This window comes from Podarcis raffonei, chromosome 15, assembly GCF_027172205.1.
Source record: "Podarcis raffonei isolate rPodRaf1 chromosome 15, rPodRaf1.pri, whole genome shotgun sequence".
Lineage (NCBI taxonomy): Eukaryota > Metazoa > Chordata > Lepidosauria > Squamata > Lacertidae > Podarcis > Podarcis raffonei.
The window spans coordinates 25,572,735-25,593,391 of NC_070616.1; the positions used below are offsets into that span (position 1 = coordinate 25,572,735).

A 20,657-nucleotide genomic window follows, 5' to 3' on the forward strand; every position below is an offset into this window, starting at 1 on the left:
TGCTATATACAATGTATTCATTCTTTAATTTCTGTATGTACTGCATGGTTCTCCAGTCCACGGCCCGCTTCCGGTGTCAAAAGAGTCGCTTATCACGCTCGACAAAGCCATTGGTACTGATATATATGATTATGCTTAAAATATAAAGAAAGAGGGCATGTGGGAGCCAGGGTGGGAGCCAGAAAGCCCTGGCAAGGTTTGTAGTGCCACCTGGTGTCTTGCTGACCCAGTGACCAGCATGTCTGTGCCTTACATGTATTAGAATTGTATTGACCTTAAAAGGAGTTGTGTTTCCTCTGGGCAGTGTTGACCCTATATGGTGTGGGTGGGTTTAAGCTGGCCAGATGAGGTAACATGAGACACTGGCAAGCAGCCATGCGGCTGGAGAGAACAAAGGGTAATAAAAACGGACTGGAGAGGAGAAGATGTCTGAAAGAGCTGCTCCATCAGTCCAAGGAAATAAGCTAGCTCTCTGCGTCTTTATTTTATGCTGAAAAGCGCCATTTGTAACGGCTGGCCCGACACTGCAGTGTGTGTGTGTGTGTGTGTGTGCAGTGTGTATGCGTGTGTGCAGTGTGTATGTGTGTCTGCAGTGTGTGTCATTCTGAACTTTTTCTATGGTTTATTACTGAAGATCATGGCACAAATAAAAAGGTTGACATAAGGAGATCCCCATTCTGAACTTTCTTGACCTTGGTACCAATCTTACCTCAAACATGCCCTGGAAGACTCCTGAGCTCCTAATACCTTGAATAAAGATCAGTACATGTAATCTAGTTACCAGTAAAATCTAATCAACATCTCCCGTTAAAGAATGCTTGCTACCAGGCAAACTGCCATGATAACAAGGAAGCAAAGAAGGATAACCAGTTTAGTCATTGCTCACTAGGATTATACTTTTTCAACTTTTAATTAAGCAGAATAAACAAAATGGGAAATTTTGGGAAGAAACAACATGACAATCAAACTATTGGAGTTATAGAAATCTCTCCTCTCAAAGCCCATTTCCCGTTTTCATTAGATTGCATTGGCTAAAATTACTACAAAAACCTTATATTCTCAATGGTTTGTCAGCGCTCCAAGGTCCAATAACGAACCTAGTCACACTCTTAAGGAACCAACATATGTTTTGCCCTTAAGGACAGGTATACCCTTCCCTCTTCATTCCTTGACTTGCTATTAGCATGGGGTTCAGTGGCAAAATTGTCACTTCCCACTCACTTTCTGTAGGCTTTTGAGAATAGTTAGGGATTCTTTCACTCTTTAAATCAAGGTGTCTATGTACTGTAAGATTTGCTGGCTGCTTAAATTGAAATTTTGCTGTCTGAAGCAGCATTTATATATTCTGTCACTTTCATTCCATGTCTTAAACCAAGCTTTCTTTATTACTTTTGTATACGAACCTCTTGGGGGCATTGGGTTAGAGAAAAATGCACTCATAATGGATGCACATCATAACTCTAGCCAAAGATTCTAAACCCCTTGGTAGTGTGCGCATGAATACATACAAGTGCTGGACACGCCTGTGGGTTCAGACTTTGTAACCTGTGAAGGATCAGTGGATTTTCCCTAAGCCCACAAATGGAGCACATGGCAGGAAGGGCGCAATTGTGACCAGCAGTTACATATTTTTAGGACTGCTACAAAGCTTCCTTTGGTCATCTGTGGGGGGCATTTTGCAGGCGTTCACAACAGTCGATGGAGCTGGCATTTCTCCCCTATAGACAACGCTGCTCTCATCTGTATTGTAGAGTTTTATTTTATGAAGAGCCGTTGCAGGCAAGTGCTTTTGGAGGTTCTCCCAGATGAATACAGCGAGATTCTCGGTTGTGCTGGAGATTTGACAGAGACAGAATCAGGGCATTAGGCTTGTCTGCATCTTTCTTGCATGCGACTTAGAGGAACACAAGAGAAAGTGGCGAGTGGTTTGCTGAGGCTTTAATAAAAGATGTGAGAGCTGGACAAAAATTGAACACAGTTGAACTATTCCTGTGATTTGTTTTAACTCTTTTTAATAGCGAATTTTAAATTGTTATAACCCTCCCAGGAACCTCACAGGTATCACACTGGGTGCAGAGCCTTGGGGGGCACTGCAACTATGTTGTAGAATGGAAGGCGAAGGTTGGGGGAGGGCACTAAATTTTGGTGTTGCACAGGGTGCTGCTGAAATTTGAGACCCCGTGGTCCACTACTGACAGTGGGTAAGGTATATGACTATCATTATCGTGAGCATCATCCTGGTTTCTTACCTTACAATGTTGGTAAAGTAGGAGACATCTCGGTCAAGATCCTTTTTGTCAAGGGGCTTTGTGATGGCTTCCTGGGGAAGGGCAGAAAAGGATACTAAGCAAGATAAGGCAAAGGATGCGAAGTGAGTAGCAAAGAGCAGTAAACTATTATAAATTCATTTAGTTTTCACAGAGCTCTATTGAAGAATTCTTCACCAAAACAAGTCAAAATCTTACACCAAGTATAATTTAATTCTTCAGTTTGAACGTACTATATGAATGTGCCTATAGGGATATTCATATAAGCCTATATGAATATGAGTTCTTGCTTTGAAGAACAGGAGTTTGGACTTGATATCCCGCCTTTCACTCCCCTTAAAGAGTCTCAAAGCAGCTAACAATCTCCTTTCCCTTCCTCCCCCACAACAAATACTCTGTGAGGTGAGGGAGGCTGATAGACTTCAGAGAAGTGTGACTAGCCCAAGGTCACCCAGCAGCTGCATGTGGAGGAGCGGGGAAGCGAACCCGCTTCACCAGATTACGAGTCCTCCGCTCTTAACCACTACACCATGCTGGCTTTGGGCAGTGTGCAAGGAATTCTGCTTTTATTTTTGCTACAGGGCAAAAAGCTATGTATAGAGTATCGAATTCTTATCATCAGTGCAAGAAAATGTTACCCCCAATCTCCTCCTCCCCCTCTGCTTTAACTTTGGAGAGTTCACCAAATATATTCAAGCCTAATAGGGCATTTATTTATTTTAAAAAACTGGGTCTTAGAATGCTGAACTTTATGTTCAGCACCAAATTATGAATTTGTGTGGTATGACTGCAAAATATATGCAAGGCCCTGTATCACAGAAGAGTTTTTTTGCTGAACCTATTCCTTGGTACTTTGAAAAGCAAGCAAACCAACAGCAATATTTTGATTAATCAGTTTTACTTTGTGGCATAGCAGGATTGTTAAAATAATTGTTATTTCCCTTATGCACATATGAGTTAACTCGGGAGTGGGGAACCTTTGGCTCTCCAGGTGTGGCTGAACTGCAACTCCTATCAGCCCTGGGGTTGATGGGAATTGTAGTACAGCCATGTCTGGTAGGCCAAACGTTTCCCTGAGTTAACATGAAATTCATTACAACAAGATACGATGATGGTCCTTAGATTGGGATGCTTTTAAAGCTACTAGTTATTATGGCTACCTTCAGGTTCAGAGGCAACATGCTTGGGAACATGAGCTAAAAAGGGCTATTATCCTCATGTCTTACTTACAGGTTTCCCATTGGGACATTTGGTCGAGCCACTCTGGGAAACAAGAATTGCTAAAACAGATGGAACCTTTCATCTGATTGAATAGTTTTCTTCCGACATTCTTAGTACAGTATATACTCATTTCTGCAATGTCCTTCCCTCTTTTCTTCTCCGCAAGGCAAAATAAAAATAGATGGCTCACTAGGCTGACTGAAATTGCCAAAGGTTTTAGTTTGCATTTCAAACAGACATGCCAGCTGCTGGTTTGCAAGTCCTTGAACAGACTTTGTGATTGACTGCTTGCGCTCTCAGAATGAAAGCTGGGTTACGCGAGGTCTTTTTCTAATAAACAGCAGTCATCAACCTTATGAGAGTTGGAAAGCTGGGAAGTGCTGAGCAGATTTGGGCTAGAGAACCATTGCCCTCCCCTTTGTGTTTACAGTTTCAGCCAAGAATCTCCCAGGCACAATCCAGCATCTTTACCTTCATGAATGCTTTCAAATCCTCCAGATTTATCACCATCCCAGAAGTGGGATCAATCTAGAAAGAAGATCAGTGGGCATCTCAGCAATCTATGGACAGGTGATTTTGTGGGAATACAATTTACTCTTTGAATTCCTGATGGCTGCTGGAGAATTTCTACAGCCATCTAGGAAAGGAAAGTCTGGGAGCTGGCCAGCACACTAAAGTCAAATATACACAGGCATGACCCAGAGGTTAGTGGCGACCCACTCCCCGCTAGAGGGTGTGGGCATGAAGTCTATTGCAATTAGTCTCAGAGCCTTCTGCATGGCACTCCCAACGACCCAGAACTTTGTGTCTAGTTTATAATGGCTGCCTCATGACATGGGTGTGCAACCTGCAACATTTTTTTAAAGCATGGTCTCTATGATCTGACGATGTGGGCTTTGCAGGTGGAAGCTTATGCCACAATAAAGCTGCTTGCCTTTGAGGTGTCACCAAAGCTGCAGCAATGGGCTAATGTGGCAACACCACTCAGAGTTAGAGACTTGGCTTTTACGGTTACAGGTTAGCAATATAATAGCTAATAGTGGGGTGGAAAAAAGGTCCATTGGGTACAATCGACCTTGCAAGCTCCAAAATGAATTGGGAGCTGCCTATTCAGTCTGGATCACGTAGGAGAACTTCTTGGGGGTTAATCAAAATAATAAATTTACATATACATGGTGTCTATGTGAAAAAAGCCTCTAGCTCTGTTGTTGTTGTTGTTGTTGTTGTTGTAGTAGTTTAGTCATTTAGTTGTGTCCAACTCTTTGTGACCCCATGGACCAGAGCACGCCAGCAGACTAGTTCAGTAGACGTTAGCATTTTCAGACCAGGGATCCATCATTAGCTCAAACGTGCATTTGGAAGCCCACATTTTTTTATACCATATATTTGTATGGTTGTAGGTGTTGCTGCTGCAATCCGCATTAGGTGAGGCTGCAACCCACCAACTAGACAGATGTTCTAGGCAACTTAGCAGCTCACAATATCATAAATACAACCCTTAACACAAGCCAACTAACCAACAGCAGAACCCTAATGCCTTTCCCCTCCAATGTTCTGTCAATTTAATGTTAGGATTATGCACATTCATGGGCTCCTGAATCACAAGCCTTTAATACTCTTAGTACCTTTAGTAAGGTAAAGGGACCCCTCACTGTTAGGTCCAGTTGCAGACGATTCTGGGATTGCGGCGCTCATCTTGCTTTACTGGCCAAGGGAGCTGGCGTACAGCTTCCGGGTCATGTGGCCAGCGTGACTAAGCTGCTTCTGGCGAAACCAGAGCAGCACACGTTTACCTTCCTGCCAGAGCGGTACCTATTTATCTACTTGCACTTTGATGTGCTTTCGAACTGCTAGGTTGGCAGGAGCAGGGACCAAGCAATGGGAGCTCACCCCATTACAGGGATAAGAACCGCCAACCTTCTGATCAGCAAGCCCTAGGCTCTATGGTTTAGACCACAGCGCCGCTCACGTCCCTATAAGCTTATGTGCTTTCCTTCAAACCACATAATGAAGACTTTCTGGAAGATGGTAAGTTAAGTCTCATCACGTGTACTGTAGAATAATACCAGCCTGTTGGTCAAATATAATTTTGGCATTCTCCATTTTTCATGATAATTCAGTGATGAGCAGGTTGTAGTGGAATGAATGATGTTCATGGAAGAACATATGAGCCAAAACACCTCTTGAGTCTGCCAGTCACACCTAGCTACTCATTTTTTCTTCCCTACGCCACCCATGGTTTTACTTACTTTTCCATGGACAGTTACCACAACTAGAAGAGAAGAAGAAAACAATTAACTCTCCAAGACCAGCAATGTCTGCAGATCCTCCTTTATTGCTTGTTCTGGAATGGGGACAGTGTTGGAATCTCAAGGCAAACCTGTCAAAATGTGAACTTGCACAAAGCTGAACAAAGAAAATTAAGTTGATACAGCAGCTAACACATACATCCCTTGAATGGTGAATGGATGCAATAGTGGTTGAAACAACAGACATCCGTTTTGCTTCCAGGCTATTAATTAACTCTGAAAATTCTCCATCTTACCAAGTTCCTCCTGGTTACCTTGATCCTGACTTATTCCAACCCAACTTTGCAAACACATCTTAATGCACTGGCACCTGGTGCAATTTCCATTTTAGTCCACCTGGCCCCATTGTTCACCCCTGATTCACCTTCCAAGAGTGATTCCAAAGCACTCAACCTCTTGTTCCTCCACCTCTCAGCTGTGTTTAGGCTCCTGCCATTCAATTTGGAGGTCTTCTACTCTTATTCAAATCCTAGGCTCTGTGAATCTTTTTTTTTTTTAAGAATAATTTTTTATTAACCGACCAATCACATCAAATCAAACCAAATTACATAAATTCCAAATTACACAGCCGAATTTTAAATTTTTGTTGGGGGTACCCATATTTCAAGTTCCGAAGGGATCCAATCAACTTCTTGCTTCTTACTGCTGTTTTAATGTCCACAAATCTAACCTTATGATGTTCACAGTACTATCCAGTCCTTTCTTATTATTTTTCCACATCTCTTGTTGTTATTTTCATATATTTTTCCTTTCTCTTTGTGACCTCTGATAGTCTCCCTAGGCTCTGTGATTCTATTCCTGGCCATTTATTGGCATGAGGAACCTTATGGGGATTGACTGTGTATTCAAGCCATGTAACAGACAAATATATCCAGCCTCTGCTGTTCCACTATGTATCTGCACAACAGATGGAGAGAATTGCAGGACTACCGGGAGGCTCGAATTGTCAAGAGAAAATTCAGGCGGAAACCCCCAAATAAATTTTCAACAGCTGCTCTACCCTCCCCCGCATGGTGGTGTTAAAAATAAGCAGGATCACCCACAAAGTTATTCAGACCACCTCACCTTTATAATTGTGCCCATGCATCTGACTGCACGGCCCAAACAGCTTCATATTCTCTGCATCGCTCAGCATCTTGCTAGAAAGAAAAATAATGTGTCACTGGTGAGCAAGCAGCAAGCCTGGGAGCCAGCTGACACTGTGCAACCCAAGCTGCTAGTCCTATTTCTGGTTTATTTTTTGCATCTGTTGTTCCGGATGGGTCCCACTCAAACAAGGGGTGCACAAAAGCAGCATTCCCTCACTTGGCACTAGCACCCAACAGGACAGCTGTGCTTCTCTCTCATAACAAGCCTTTAAGAAGCCTGGTATTCACCAGAATGACCTTTCAGTGGCACATAATTTGGAAGGGACTGGTTCTTCGTACCTCTGGGAATTTACATTTCTAGCTGAAAGATTCCCTCCCCTCTGGTCCCATTCCCCAAACCCTCCCATGTCTTCAGTGAATTCAAGATGCTGAGCATTAGTGCTCCAGTGTTAAGATAGTGCAAACCCAACCCCAGCCACTAACAAGGCTCACACCTCTCTTTGCTTTCAAGCATTCCCAGCCAGCTCCCCCCCCCCACCCGCCCCCGGCTTTTTAATACACCATCAACTTGCTTTGCATATGCTTGCTTTCCCAAGTGAGCACTGGACAGGCACAGGTGACTTATGGGTAGCTTTCCTAACATCCAACCAAGGCTGCACAGATGGACTCAGACTCATTACTGTACACACATTCTGCACAGAAGGGGCTGCATTCATCTCCATGCTCCAGCAATTGTGTGAGCATTGGGTGAAACTTTGTGCACAAATTATTATGTTCCAAAGATTTAATTTCACAAGCTGGAGGAAAGAGGCTAGTGCGAGGTACATTTAAGAAATGGAAATGTTTCTGAGCAACACCAAAAAACAGCAGTTTACAGTCTCTCACCCCAACCCTTGCCTTGTTACCCATGCCTCTTTCATTCCTCCCTTCTTCCAGTTTTCTTCTCTTACCCTGTTGCTTGACTCCCACACTTTTTCAGCCTAGATGGTAAATTCCTTGGGGCAGAGAGCTCCCCTCTCTCTTTGGCTTATGCTACGCTGCAAAGTGCACTTCCATTAACGGTGCAGCACAGCAGCAAGAATAGCAAGATTTCCAACAAAGCGCTTTACCTATGACTGTGCCACAGCAGTGAATGCGGGGAAAGCATTTCTATTTCTTAGATGCATTAGATATTAAAAGCATCAACCTGCAGTTTTCAAAAGTTTTAAAATCCCCCAAAGTCCCATTTTTCCAGCCACTGGGTACCAATCCTCCAGCCAACAGCTGTGCATCCCAGATGTATCCCCTGTCAGAAACCACCAAATCATTGGAAGCAAGTTACCAGGCCAGCCTATGGGAAGCACTAAATGTAGTTATCCTGGAGAAGGTCGCTGTCCTCGCAGGAGAGGTTGTTAGGATCGTTCTTTGAGACCCCTGGTTCTGCATTGCTGGAGTTGAGCTGATCTTCCGTCGGAGGGCAGGAAGAGTGAGAGGCTCTGCTAATGACAGCAGCAGAGGAGCCACATCCTAGATAAAGACCAGCCGCTCATCACATGATCAAGTCACAGAAGAACTTTATACACTACATCTTGGAAGCTGAGATCATGGGATGGATAGAAGAACCAATCAATTGACCCAGAAGGAACGTGGAGCGCATGATTGGCATGCTGAGGTTTCTGGGTTATTATGTGGCAGCTATAGTTAAAAGGGTCTCATGTGACGTCACAGCTGTTCCCAATCCTGTACTCAGTGGCCAGCTACATGCGAGTGGGAAGCAGGACCCGGGTGCAACTGCACTCTCAGCTTCTGCAGTTTCCAGAGACTGTTTTTCAGACACATACAGCCTCTGAACTGTTCTGTTGAACTTACTGGAACTTACTTATGAGTAAACATGAATAGGATGGTAGCCATGTGTCACAATTTCTTCAGTGTTGGGAGCAACAATAGTGGACAGACTTGACAGTCAAAAATGTTTGTTTCTTCGACTATTGCCAAAAATTGTTCATTGCCAGCATCTGCTCCCTGTGCCTTTATTTATTGTCGCAGTAGGACAAAATAGTGGCTGCAATCCAACACAAGACTGGATTTATGCCTGTCTGGAACGCAAAAAACCACAACAGCAACAGGGCCAGTCAGAGACAGGGCCAAGAAAATGCTGCATTCATTCATACTACGGTTGTTGTTGTAGCATTTCAATGCCAATATCATTTCAAGCCAACTGACATCTATTCAGAGTAGACCCATTGAATGTGCACCGATTTAACAGGTCTAAGAATGACTAGCGTTGCATGCAAGCCTAAACCTTTCTACCTAGTACAGTGGTAGCTCAGGTTACATATGCTTCAGGTTACAGACTCCACTAACCCAGAAACAGTGCTTCAGGTTAAGAACTTTGCTTCAAGATGAGAACAGAAATCGTGCTCCGGCGGTGCGGCGGCAGTAGGAGGCCCCATTAGCTAAAGTGGTGCTTCAGGTTAAGAACAGTTTTAGGTTAAGAACGGACCTCTGAACGAATTAATTACTTAACCTGAGGTACCACTGTATTTCATCTGTAATTATAATGCGCATGCTTTCAGCCTTTAAAGGGCACTGGGAGACTGGGCTTGCCCTGCCTTTTGCCAGCTCTGCAGCCCTTCACGCATATTCCAAAACTTTTCCGAATGAAGCAAAGCCCCCCCCCCACCTGCGTCATCCTCTTAACAGGCTGACACAACAGGTCTCCTTTCCTTTGCTTTTTCAGCGGCAAACTTTCTCCATCTGTGGGCAGAGGATGGGGGGGGGGAAGAGGGATAAGGAAGAGGCTTCAATTGCCGCTACTGAGCTTGCGCCTTCTGCCCGCCGCGCAGGCTCAGTAGCGCCCCCTCGGGAAACCCAGAAGCGCGGGGCCCCCGGCGGCGGAAAGCGAAGACCCCCGCCCACCTACCCGGCGTTGCCATGGCGCCGCCTTCGCGCTTCGCCGGGCCTAGCCGCCTGGCCCGGGTTTCCCGCTGCGTCTCCTTCAGCGCCTCCCACCGGCTGCACAGGTGCCGGGGAGCGGGGAGGGAGCTGAGAAGCGGCCCTCTTCGGCTGCTTTCTGGGAGCGAGGGGGCAGCGGGCGAGCGGAGGGCGCGCGCATGCGCAGGGGGAAGGGGCTTGTGTATATATGTATGTATAAGGGGAGGGGGCGTTCGTTTCCTCCCTTTGCACCAAGACTCGGCTTTCTTTGCAGCAGGATCGTGGCTGAGATTCCCGATGTGACGTTAAGGTTAAGGGAGATGGTGGCTCTGAGCATGTGCAGAGTGCTGCCCGAAGAAGCCGTAGGGAGGCACCCCCTATACATATCCCCTCTATATGGAGCCGTTCTCTGTGTGTGTGCATGTGAAATTTTTTGGCTCCAGGGCTCCACCTCAGAATGGTTGGTCATACCAAAATCCAGCTCTAAGCAGGCTTTGTGAAGTTAAGGGGGATAGAAAGGATGTGGGGCTTCCAAACTTTCTTTCCTGCAGAGCAAGGTAAATGTGCTGCTTTGATGGGTCAGGACTGGGTTCAAGGCACAGGTTTCACTTAGACTAGGGCTGAACTTCAGCACCTGTTTGCAATACCAAAGTGTGTTATGCATCCTCCCCACTCGCCACTGAGCAACCATTGTCTAAATTGCTTGGGTAAAGGTAAAGGGACCCCTGACCATTAGGTCCAGTCGTGACCGACTCTGGGGTTGTGGTGCTCATCTCGCTTTATTGGCCGAGGGAGCCAGAGTACAGCTTCCGGGTCATGTGGCCGCTTCTGGCGAATCAGAGCAGCGCACAGAAACACTGTTTACCTTCCCGCCGGAGCGGTACCTACTTATCTACTTGCACTTTGACGTGCTTTCGAACTGCTATGTTGGTAGGAGCAGGGACCGAGCAACGGGAGCTCACCCTGTCGATTCAAACCACGACGGGGTGAGCTCCCGTTGCTCGGTCCCTGCTCCTGCCAACCTAGCAGTTCAAAAGCATACCTGGTACTAATTCATCCCTCTTTCCAAAGCATGGTGATGACGACGACACACATTTGTGTTTCACAGTAGCCATGTAAAAGAGGAGAAGTGGAGATTTGTGTTTCCACACATGCAGTGGACATAAACTCGGGTGCAGCACCCAGCTGTGGGGCTTCATAGTTATTTGGGGGGGGCATGGCGGGAATGATACACCCTTCCCTTTTTCCTTCTGTCCCTAAAGCTGAAGAGGGGTTGTGACTCTTCAGCTTTTCCCATCCTTACACATCTACTAAGAAATACTCGGTGTACTACTCGGTGGGGCTTACTTCTGAGTAAATATCTTTAGGGTTGGGCTGTAATCCTTACATGTGAAAATGTACCCCAAATTGTTTCTGCAGCTATTCAAACAGCTATTTCAGTCCTTTAAAAAAAATATCTCTTGACTAATTTTTTTGCTTCTTAACTGTGTTTGATTGTGGGTTGTCCTTGAATCAGTCTTGAATGACTCCCGTGTTTTAAAAATTATGCAATTTACAACTTTGGAAAGGAACTACTGGTTACGAAAGTTCAGCCCTCTTGTGATACGTCTTAGTCAGAAAAGATAAGGGACAAAAACCTCTTGTTTATTCTCTAGAGATGGGCGTGTTTAGAATAAGACCCCATGCAGAAATGTGTGTAAAACTCGCGTTAAAACTGTAGCAAAAACAAAAGTTGCCCCACCAGGTTAGTGAGAAAGCACGTGTGTATGCATGCACACACATTTTCACATGCTTAAATTGGTGAAACTGGATTAGTAACAAGCTCTTTAATGCACTTCTCCACAGTAACTTGCTGAGTGAGGAAGAAAACAAGAAACTTTTTGGGAAATGCAATAACCCCAATGGACATGGGCACAACTACAAAGGTGAAGACCAGCTAATCTGAGCACTCATGTACAGCCATACCTGTGTGTAGTTTTAAAACTCATGGCATCAGGATGAGATTTGATCCTGGGCTTACTAACTTAAGTTCTACTAAGCTACGACTTGTTGGTACTTATGCCTGATAAACTTGGTGTATTCCATTGGGTATATAATGCAGGAGATATTCCTGTGTGGGTGATAAATCCTTTGCAGGAACTTCTTATGCTTGACAAACTCAGTGAGAATTCACAGCTCAGTAGCTGAGCAAGTGCTTTGCACACAGAAGTTTCCAAATTCAATCCCACGCATCTCCCAAGTGGAAACTGTGGAGAGCCACTGCCAGTCAGTACAGATGATAATGATCTAGATCTGGGATGTCCCACCGGTTGACCACGATCGACAGGTTGATCCCCGGGTGCTAGTGGTCGATTGCGGTAGATCATGGGCTCATTTTCCTCTGCATGGGAGAAAGAACATCTTATTGTTTACTGAGCGATCATTTGGGGAGCCCCCCCTAAAAAAAGCTCAACAACTTTGGTTCCGTTCCCACCCCCAATGGGTAGATCACTGCCATTTGTTTATACTGGGAGTAGATCTCAGTCTTTCAGAGTTGGACGTCCCTGATCTAGGTGAACCAATGGTCTCACTCAGCACATGGCAACTTCCTGCATCCTTGTGTTTTAAATTTGAGGAGGGGATGCTCAGCTATGTGAACCACTCCCTACCCAGCCCCCCCTACCTTGATTCTGCTCACATTCTACAGCTCAGATGGGAGTGATTTGGAGGGCTGGGTGGGGGAGAGAAACCCACCCCCAGGGGACTCTTAAATCACAAGACTACCCCATATGGGCCGAGTGTGCTCCCCCAGTAGCTTTTCATAAGCAGGCCTTCAAATAACCCCGGCCACAAACTGATGTACGTTCTCCTTCTTGGTTTGCATGTGGGAGGTGGGGAGGAGTATTTGGAGGGCTGCTTCTGGGGAACAGTAGTCCACCCACCACAGGACATCCTTTTGCCATAATGAACACCCTCCCCACTCCTGGATGGGGTGGGCTTTTCCCCTCAACATCAGTTTTTTACCAGGCAGGAGCAGTCCTTGTTATTCTGAGTGTTTGTGTGGGGTTTTTTGTTTGTTTTGCTGTTGCAAGCATTTGTTTTGAGTACTCAGAAAAGTTGTGGAAACTGGGTGCTTGCAAAGACACAGTTAGGTAAATGCAGAACTGTTTTGCTCCTGTATTGCTAGTTAAATGCAACAGAGGAGAAGTGTCTGAAATGGCTTTTCCATATAATAGTGCCTCTTTGTGGCAGAAAATCAGAGGAGTTACCGGTACTTTGCAAGCGAAGATTTAGGGAAAAAGGGTTCTTTTTTGAAAACTTTTGGCTGAACTTGATGAGTATCTCTATGTACGTCATCATAATTGATTTGAAACTCACTGTGACTTGATCTTTTTCTTCTCTTTCTGCTTCCCCACCCCAGTGGAAGTAACTGTACACGGAGAGGTAAGTGTAAACTTTTCAAGGCTTTTGAAGTACATTTCAGATTGTTTGGCACCAATGTGCCATTTTTTAGATTCTAGATAACAACCAACCTGGGTTTTATCCAGTCTTTATTTTGCAACATTTTGGTGAGTCACAGCCCATATTGTGGCTTTTGGATTTCAGCCTAGAAAGAGGAAGCTGTTCTCAGTGAGTGCTAGTTGTGAGGGCAGAAAAAGGGATTTCCTTCATATTGTGGGAGTGACTCATAAGAACATACACAGATCCCTGAAGGAACAGGCCAAAGCATCCTGTTCTCACAGAGGCCACCAAGATGCCTGTTATGGGGAGCCTGCAAGAAGGCCCTCAGTGCTTCCTACTTAGTTTGGATGTGATATCCTGCTTTTCACTCCCTTTAAGGAGTCTCAAAGCGGCTAACATTCTCCTTTCCCTTCCTCCCCCACAACAAACACTCTGTGAGGTGAGTGGGGCTGAGAGACTTCAGAGAAGTGTGACTAGCCCAAGGTCACCCAGCAGCTGCATGTGGAGGAGCGGAGACACGAACCCAGTTCCCCACATTACGAGACTCCCGCTCTTAACCACTACACCACACTGGCTCTCAAACCTCAGCAATTAGTGTTCAGAAACATATTCCCTCTGACAGACTCAGTCATAATTTTGGATTTCCAAAATTTCCAAGGCACAAAACTGTTTGTCTTGCACATCCAGGATTTTCTTCCTTTCTTCCAAGGTGTGGTGCGTCACCCTCTGACCTCAGAACTCGCCATGGGGACTGGGCATCATGCCCAAGTGAAGTTTTAGGATTATCTCAGCACTCAGAAGGCTGCATTCATGTATACTTTACCTTGCAATGCCTGCAGTTGTTTTTTCTTACTCAGATATGTGAAACTGGTGCTGTGATGGTTATTGTCATGGAGAGGTGAAGGCAAAGTGGTCCAGATTATGCCAGTGCTCAGTAGCAGAACATAGAAACCTGTCTTGAGTCAAACCATTTTTCCATCTAGCTCAGTATTGTCTACACTGACTGTCAGCAGCTCTGCAGGGTTTCAGACATGGAGTTTGTCCCAGCCCTACCCAGAGATGCCCAGAATTGAACCTGGGACCTTCTGCATGCAAAGCAGATGCTTTATCACTGAGCTACTGTCCTTCCCTTGCTATGCACACAGAAATTCCCAGGTTGGTTCAACACCCCCACATCTCCAGCTGAAAGGTTTTAGGTAGCCAGTGGTGGGAAAGCCCCCTGCTTAGAACTCTGTCTACCAGAGTAGACTGTGGGGCTCAGTGGGCCAATGGCCTGGATCGGGATAGAGAGTTCCTTGTTAGGGGTTCTGAAGAGTTATAAGGGGCGCAAAGCTCCAAACATTCCCCAGATCATACTGTCTTTTTCTTAAGAGATCTTGTTACCTAAAAAAAATGCCCAGGAAAAAATGATTTGATGGCTTAGATCCAACTGTACCGGGAATCAGATAAAACGCCTTTTATCTGAGAGATGTCAAGTTTTAGAGAGTAAAATACTGATTCTGTTGTCTTGAGTAGATCTAGCCTGTGACTTGTAGGAAGGAGAACTAAAGCAAAAGAAGAGCCATTCCTTTGAAACTTATTTCCCTTCTCTTCCCTGCCCTGTACCCTTTCCTAGTTTTGATTCCAACAACAAGCTTTGTGATAACAAACTTGGACAGAGGAAACTTCTGTCCAGCACCAGAAATTCCAGAGAGGCTTCCCTGATTCATTGCTGCTGTTGAGGGTGCTGTGATGTTGCTCGCAGATCATGACTACAAAGTCCTAGGTCTATAGCAAATCTCATAATGCAGAGCTCTCTGTTCACTCACCCATTGCACCAGACCAAAGTCCAGTGTACTTGGCAAGCTGTGAGCTTCAGAAATCTTACATTTTGGCTCTCAACAGAGTGGCAAGGCCTTCTGTTGCGGCTGATTTTTGAACAGGGGCTATGAGAGGAGCAGTTTAGCAGCATGAGATTTCGGGTACCAAGTTGTGTGCCTTTCTTTGGACTAAGACTTAGAGGTAGTCACCGATAGGCAAATATCTCTGCTGTTTATGTTATCGAAAACATAGCTATTTGCTTCTCGTCAGGCTTAAGAACATAAGAAAAGTCCATCTGGTCCAGCACTCTCTGTTCTCCTTTGGCATCTGGTTCAAGCTCTGTTTGTGCTTGTCTTGTAGATTGATCCTACGACTGGGATGGTGATCAACCTCACAGATCTGAAAGACTACATGGAGGTAATAATGCCATATTTTTTTCATAGTTGAAACTTTGTCTGCAGTACGCCCCCAGCCCAGTGTATGTTGCAGGGAATAGTGGGTTGTGGGGGCAGGAGGCTGATGCAGGAGAGAAACATGACTGGGAGAGCAATGAACACAACCTGAAAGCTTTTGCATTTTCCTTCAGACAGGTAGAGGAAAAGAGACAAGGGACGCACCAGTTCTCCTAAACTAAGGCCAGAGGGCGGGGGAGAGAGAGCAGACCAGTTGCTTGTCTTTCACGATCTGGACAAGGAGGGAATTCTTCCAGATCAATAAGTGATCAAGACACCTTATAATCCAAGCAGTGAAGTATTCATCTCCTGCTTTGCTACAGCCTAAGAAGAAATGGCCCGTTGAAACAGTTATGCATCATTGCAGACCTGTAATAAGAACCAACAGCATTCTTATTTACGTTTTATTTATTATTTATTTCCATTATTCCCTTTTTCCAGGGAGCTTACCGTGTCTTAGGTTTTATCCTCAGAACAACCCTGTGAGGTAGGCTAGACTGAGAGACAGTGACTGGCCCAACGTCATTCAGTGAGCTTCCTGGCTGAGTGGGGATTTCAACCCTGGCCTTCCAGGTCTTTAGTCTAACACTACTATGCCACACTAGACATGGACATAACTGTTTAACCTCCTTTCCTCTCTATCCTTAGGAAGCTATCATGGAGCCTCTTGATCACAAGAATCTGGATAAAGATGTTCCCTACTTTGCTGAAGTTGTAAGGTAGGGGAGCTTTCTGTATCTCATTATGAACTGGGGCTGTTGAGTTCCTCTTACACAGCTAGTCCTTTTTTGCTTTTTTATCACTGAATTGTGGGAATACTGTGGACATAATTGAATTTTGATTTCATTTGACAAAGTCCTCCATGATATTTTGGTTAGCAGGCATGTTCAATACAGGGGTTGGCAACCTGTCACCCTCCAACATGGTCAGGGATGATGGCAGTTGTGGTTTAGCAGTATCTGGAGCAGTACCTAGGACTGCAATACATCAAGGACCGCCTCTTTCCATTTGGACATACCTGGACCCTGAGATCATCTTCTGAGGCCCTTCTTCGTGTGCCCCCTCCTTGAGAGGTCCGGAGGGTGGCAACGCGAGAACGGGGCCTTCTCTGCAGTGGCTCCCCATCTATGGAATGATCTCCCCAGGGAAGTTTGCCTGGTGCCTTCATTATACACTTTTAGGTGCCAGGCAAAAATGTTCCTTTTTAACCAGGCCTTTGGTTGATCTGATTTACATCCTATGCCCTTTTAAAATGTGTTTCTTTTGGGGGGGGGCTATTGGGTTGTTGTTTTAATTTTTATTACGTATTTTGTGGTTTTATATCTTGATTTTATTCTGTGAACCACCCTGAGACCCCCAGGTATAGGGCGGTATATAAATTCAATAAATAATAATAAATAATAATAGAGGGCGCTAGATTTCCCATATCTAGGTAAGTGATAATGTGGTCAGCTGGGTTCGTGGTGGGTTGGAGAACCATACTCAAGAGAGTGTTTATCTATGGCTCTCCTCAAACTGGAGGGAGAGTTCAATTCAGGTGCCATAATTCTCTGTCTTAATCCTGAGACTCCATAATTTTTTATCAGTTACTTAGATTGATAGGGGGTGGTTGGGATCCTTATCTTACTTGCAAATGACACGATACTGGAATGGGATTGCTAGCACGTCAGAGGGCAACAACAGAATAACAAATTAAAAATGGCCTTGACCAGATGGTAATTGGGCCAAAACAACCAAAATGAAATTTTGCATAGGTATAGAGGGGATACCTGGCTTGGCAGTAATATTTTATTTATTTTATTTTTAATTTAATTTAATTTATTTAATCCCCACTCAGCCATGAATCTCACTGTGGCCTTGGGCCAGTCACATGTGTGAAAAGGATCATGGGATTGTAGTTGGTCTCAAGCTGGACATGTGTTAGCAGTGTGATGCTCCTATCTAAAAGGCTCATGCAATTTCAGGCTGCATTAACAGAATCGTAGTTTCCAAGTCACAAGAAGTAACAGCTCTACTAATTAGGCATAATTAGGCTGAACTAACTAGGCATAATCTGGAATATTGTGTCTAGTTGTGGGTGGTGCACCTTAAGCAGTGTCTGGACAAGCTGGAAATGGTTCAGAGGAGGGCAACATAGAGGATCAGCGATATGGAGAATATGCCCTACGGGGAAATATTGAAGGAGCTAAGAAAGTTTAGCTTGGATAAGAGAAGACTGTGGGCCAGAGGGACGTCACAGCCCTCTCCAGATTCCTGAAGGGGTTGTCGCAAAGAGGGAAGGACTAGATCTAATGGCCGCTGCATAAGAGAGGGCAAGTTTTGGCTGATCATTAGGATAAGCTTCTTGATAGGAAGCCAACAGTGGTAATTTAATGGGACATTTTATGTAGCTAGAAGTCTTTAAGCAGAGCCTGGACATCCATCTGTTTGGGGGTGGGGCGCAGGGAAGGCTCGTTCTATGGATTCCTTTCACTGAGCAGGGATTGGACCAGAAGACTTCCAAGGCCCCCACCAGCTCAAGGAACTTGTGATGCCGCTTGCCATTCTTTTGTGCATGTCCCATTGGGTGGGAAATCTGTACATGCAATGCTTGTGGCCCTGTCCAACTCTGTAGACTTCAAACCTTCCTCAGCAGTATATTCTAATGCAAGCGCCCAGATAATCTGTTTTGGGTGAGTGAAAAAAACTTTCTAAGTTTATGCAACTCAAAAGTGAATCGGTGAAAATGCTCAAAGAAGCACAGGCGTGGACATCAAGGGTACATCTATAAAGGATTCTTGTAGATCGTTGTGCAGTGATCCACAGCAGCTTCTCCCTCTGGTGTAGGCCTGTCCCGAGTGTCTGTGAGGATGACAGAAATCTAACTAGAAGGGCAGAATGGCTAACTCACTGTTCTTTCTTGCAGCACTACAGAGAATGTTGCTGTGTACATCTGGGAAAACCTCCAGAAGCACCTTCCTAAGGGGACTCTTCATAAAGTCAAAGTGTATGAAACAGACAAGAACATTGTTGTTTACAAGGGAGAGGGGACCGTTCTGGAGAAATGAAGATGCCTTTGTCTTGATGCCTTTGATCTAGTGCTGGTGAAAGAACCCAATCAACTGGAGGATTAATGAGCTTTTATCTGCTAAGTGTAGCCATGAGAAATCTAGAATGTATCTTATTTGTTAAAGATATGCTATAACAGAAAGACAGCAAGGCTTTTGTGAAGGAAGTGAATCTTTTGTGCAGTTCTGTGCTGTTGGAATTTGTTGCTGTCTTGATGTGTCAAAGTGTCCTCTATTTTTCTAGGTAGCGAGAAAGATTTAGCTTCTCTGCCCTTTTGTATCTGTTTCCGTTTACATGGCACAAGAGTCACACCAATTCAAAATCCTGAGTACAGTGGTACCTCGGGTTACAGACGCTTCAGGTTACAGACGCTTCAGGTTACAGATTTTACTAACCCAGAAATAGTACCTCGGGTTAAGAACTTTGCTTCAGGATGAGAACAGAAATCGCATGGTGGCGGGGCGGCGGCAGCAGGAGGCCCCATTAGCTAAAGTGGTACCTCAGGTTAAGAACCATTTCAGGTTAAGAACGGACCTCCAGAATGAATTAAGTTCTTAACCCGAGGTAAGTAAAGGTAAAGGTACCCCTGCCCGTACGGGCCAGTCTTGACAGACTCTAGGGTTGTGCGCCCATCTCACTCAAGAGGCCGGGGGCCAGCGCTGTCCGGAGACACTTCCGGGTCACGTGGCCAGCGTGACATCACTGCTCTGGCGAGCCAGAGCCGCACACAGAAACGCCGTTTACCTTCCCGCCAGTAAGCGGTCCCTATTTATCTACTTGCACCCGGGAGTGCTTTCGAACTGCTAGGTTGGCAGGCGCTGGGACCGAACAACAGGAGCGCACCCCGCCGCGGGGATTCGAACCGCCGACCTTTCGATCGGCAAGCCCTAGGCGCTGAGGCTTTTACCCACAGCGCCACCCGCGTCCCTAACCCGAGGTACCACTGTACTTATTCCATCTGGCAGCAGCTTTTCATGGTCTAAGGCAGAAAAGGTGTTTCACTGATCCCATTTTCTCAGTGGTGGGGGGACCTCCAGCCCGCAGGCCTCATTAGACCTGGAACAGATCCCATGTTTGGTCTACAAGGCCATTTCCCCCAAATCAGAGGCACCCTCCCCCCATTTGATGGAATATGTGGCACCGTGTGTGGCAGTTAAGGACTTGACTCTAGAGGAACAATTGGGGTACTTAATGTGAGCTCCCAATTGCTCCTTGCCAAGTGGGGCTCGCTGACAGCTGATTAGCACTGAAAGAGATCCTCGTTGGGATCGGCTGCTCCAGACCGTTCCCCATTGGGAGCTCCCTAGTGCAGCTCAGGGGGCCTTATTGATAGCTGGAGATCCCATGGATTAAACTTGGGAGTGTCTGGAGGCGGTTGGAGGATGGATGGCGGCTAACAGATTGAGATTGAATCCTGACAAGACAGAAGTACTGTTTTTGGGGGACAGGAGGCAGGCAGGTGTGGAGGATTCCCTGGTCCTGAATGGAGTAACTGTGCCCCTGAAGGACCAGGTGCGCAGCCTGGGAGTTAATTTGGACTCACAGCTGTCCATGGAGGCACAGGTCAATTCTGTATAGGGCAGCTGTTTATCAGCTCCATCTGGTACGCAGGCTGAGACCCTATCTGCCTGCAGACTGCCTCGCCAGAGTGGTGCATGCTCTGGTTATCTCCCACTTGGACTACTGCAATGCGCTCTACGTAGGGTGCGCTCTTTGAAGGTGACCCGGAAACTACAACTAATCCAGAACGCGGCAGCCAGACTGGTAACTGGGAGCTGCTGCCGAGACCATATAACACTGGTCTTGAAAGACCTACATTGGCTCCCAGTACGTTTCCGAGCACAATTCAAAGTGTTGGTGCTGACCTTTAAAGCCATAAATGGCCTTGGTCCAGTATATCTGAAGGAGCGTCTCCACCCCCATCGTTCTACCCAGACACTGAGGTCCAGCACCGAGGGCCTTCTGGCGGTTCCCTCACTGCGAGAAGCCAAGTTACAGGGAACCAGGCAGAGGGCCTTCTCGGTAGTGGCACCCGCCCTGTGGAACGCCCTCCCATCAGATGTCAAAGAGAACAACAACTACCAGACTTTTAGAAGACATCTGAAGGCAGCCCTGTTT

The 20,657-nt window shown here is 45.8% G+C and overlaps 2 protein-coding genes across 4 annotated transcripts; one reads left to right on the forward strand and one right to left on the reverse strand.

Annotated features, from left to right (window-relative positions):
* Window positions 1-573: 573 nt before the first annotated feature.
* Window positions 574-9,868, reverse strand: LOC128402574 (6-pyruvoyl tetrahydrobiopterin synthase-like). 2 transcript variants are annotated; one of them, XM_053366799.1, is made up of 7 exons: window positions 9,784-9,868; window positions 8,207-8,391; window positions 6,863-6,936; window positions 5,738-5,760; window positions 3,960-4,016; window positions 2,250-2,320; window positions 574-1,832 (listed from the first exon to the last, which is right to left on the reverse strand). In XM_053366799.1, the coding sequence occupies exons 2-7, from the start codon at window positions 8,308-8,310 to the stop codon at window positions 1,622-1,624; spliced, it is 540 nt and encodes a 179-aa protein (XP_053222774.1). In that variant the 5' UTR covers window positions 8,311-8,391; window positions 9,784-9,868; the 3' UTR covers window positions 574-1,621. The 2 variants fall into 2 exon arrangements, with proteins under 2 accessions (XP_053222774.1, XP_053222775.1); XM_053366800.1 differs by lacking the exon at window positions 3,960-4,016.
* Window positions 9,784-18,705, forward strand: LOC128402575 (6-pyruvoyl tetrahydrobiopterin synthase-like). 2 transcript variants are annotated; one of them, XM_053366802.1, is made up of 6 exons: window positions 9,784-9,887; window positions 11,644-11,723; window positions 13,199-13,221; window positions 15,400-15,456; window positions 16,140-16,210; window positions 18,397-18,705. In XM_053366802.1, the coding sequence occupies exons 1-6, from the start codon at window positions 9,799-9,801 to the stop codon at window positions 18,536-18,538; spliced, it is 462 nt and encodes a 153-aa protein (XP_053222777.1). In that variant the 5' UTR covers window positions 9,784-9,798; the 3' UTR covers window positions 18,539-18,705. The 2 variants fall into 2 exon arrangements, with proteins under 2 accessions (XP_053222777.1, XP_053222776.1); XM_053366801.1 differs by lacking the exon at window positions 9,784-9,887 and adding an exon at window positions 10,167-10,355.
* Window positions 18,706-20,657: the final 1,952 nt, after the last annotated feature.

Excerpts from the sequence above, each read along its gene's own strand:
- LOC128402574 (XM_053366799.1), bottom strand. The coding sequence starts at position 8,310 with ATGCAGAACCAGGGGTCTCAAAGAACGATCCTAACAACCTCTCCTGCG. Across the intron at positions 6,937-8,206 it reads GCTTCCCATAGGCTGGCCTG|CAAGATGCTGAGCGATGCAG; the intron begins GTAACTTGCTTC and ends TTTTCTTTCTAG. Across the intron at positions 4,017-5,737 it reads TGGTAACTGTCCATGGAAAA|ATTGATCCCACTTCTGGGAT; the intron begins GTAAGTAAAACC and ends TCTTCTTTCTAG.
- LOC128402575 (XM_053366801.1), top strand. The coding sequence starts at position 10,195 with ATGGAGCCGTTCTCTGTGTGTGTGCATGTGAAATTTTTTGGCTCCAGG. Across the intron at positions 11,724-13,198 it reads ACATGGGCACAACTACAAAG|TGGAAGTAACTGTACACGGA; the intron begins GTGAAGACCAGC and ends TCCCCACCCCAG. Across the intron at positions 13,222-15,399 it reads AAGTAACTGTACACGGAGAG|ATTGATCCTACGACTGGGAT; the intron begins GTAAGTGTAAAC and ends CTTGTCTTGTAG.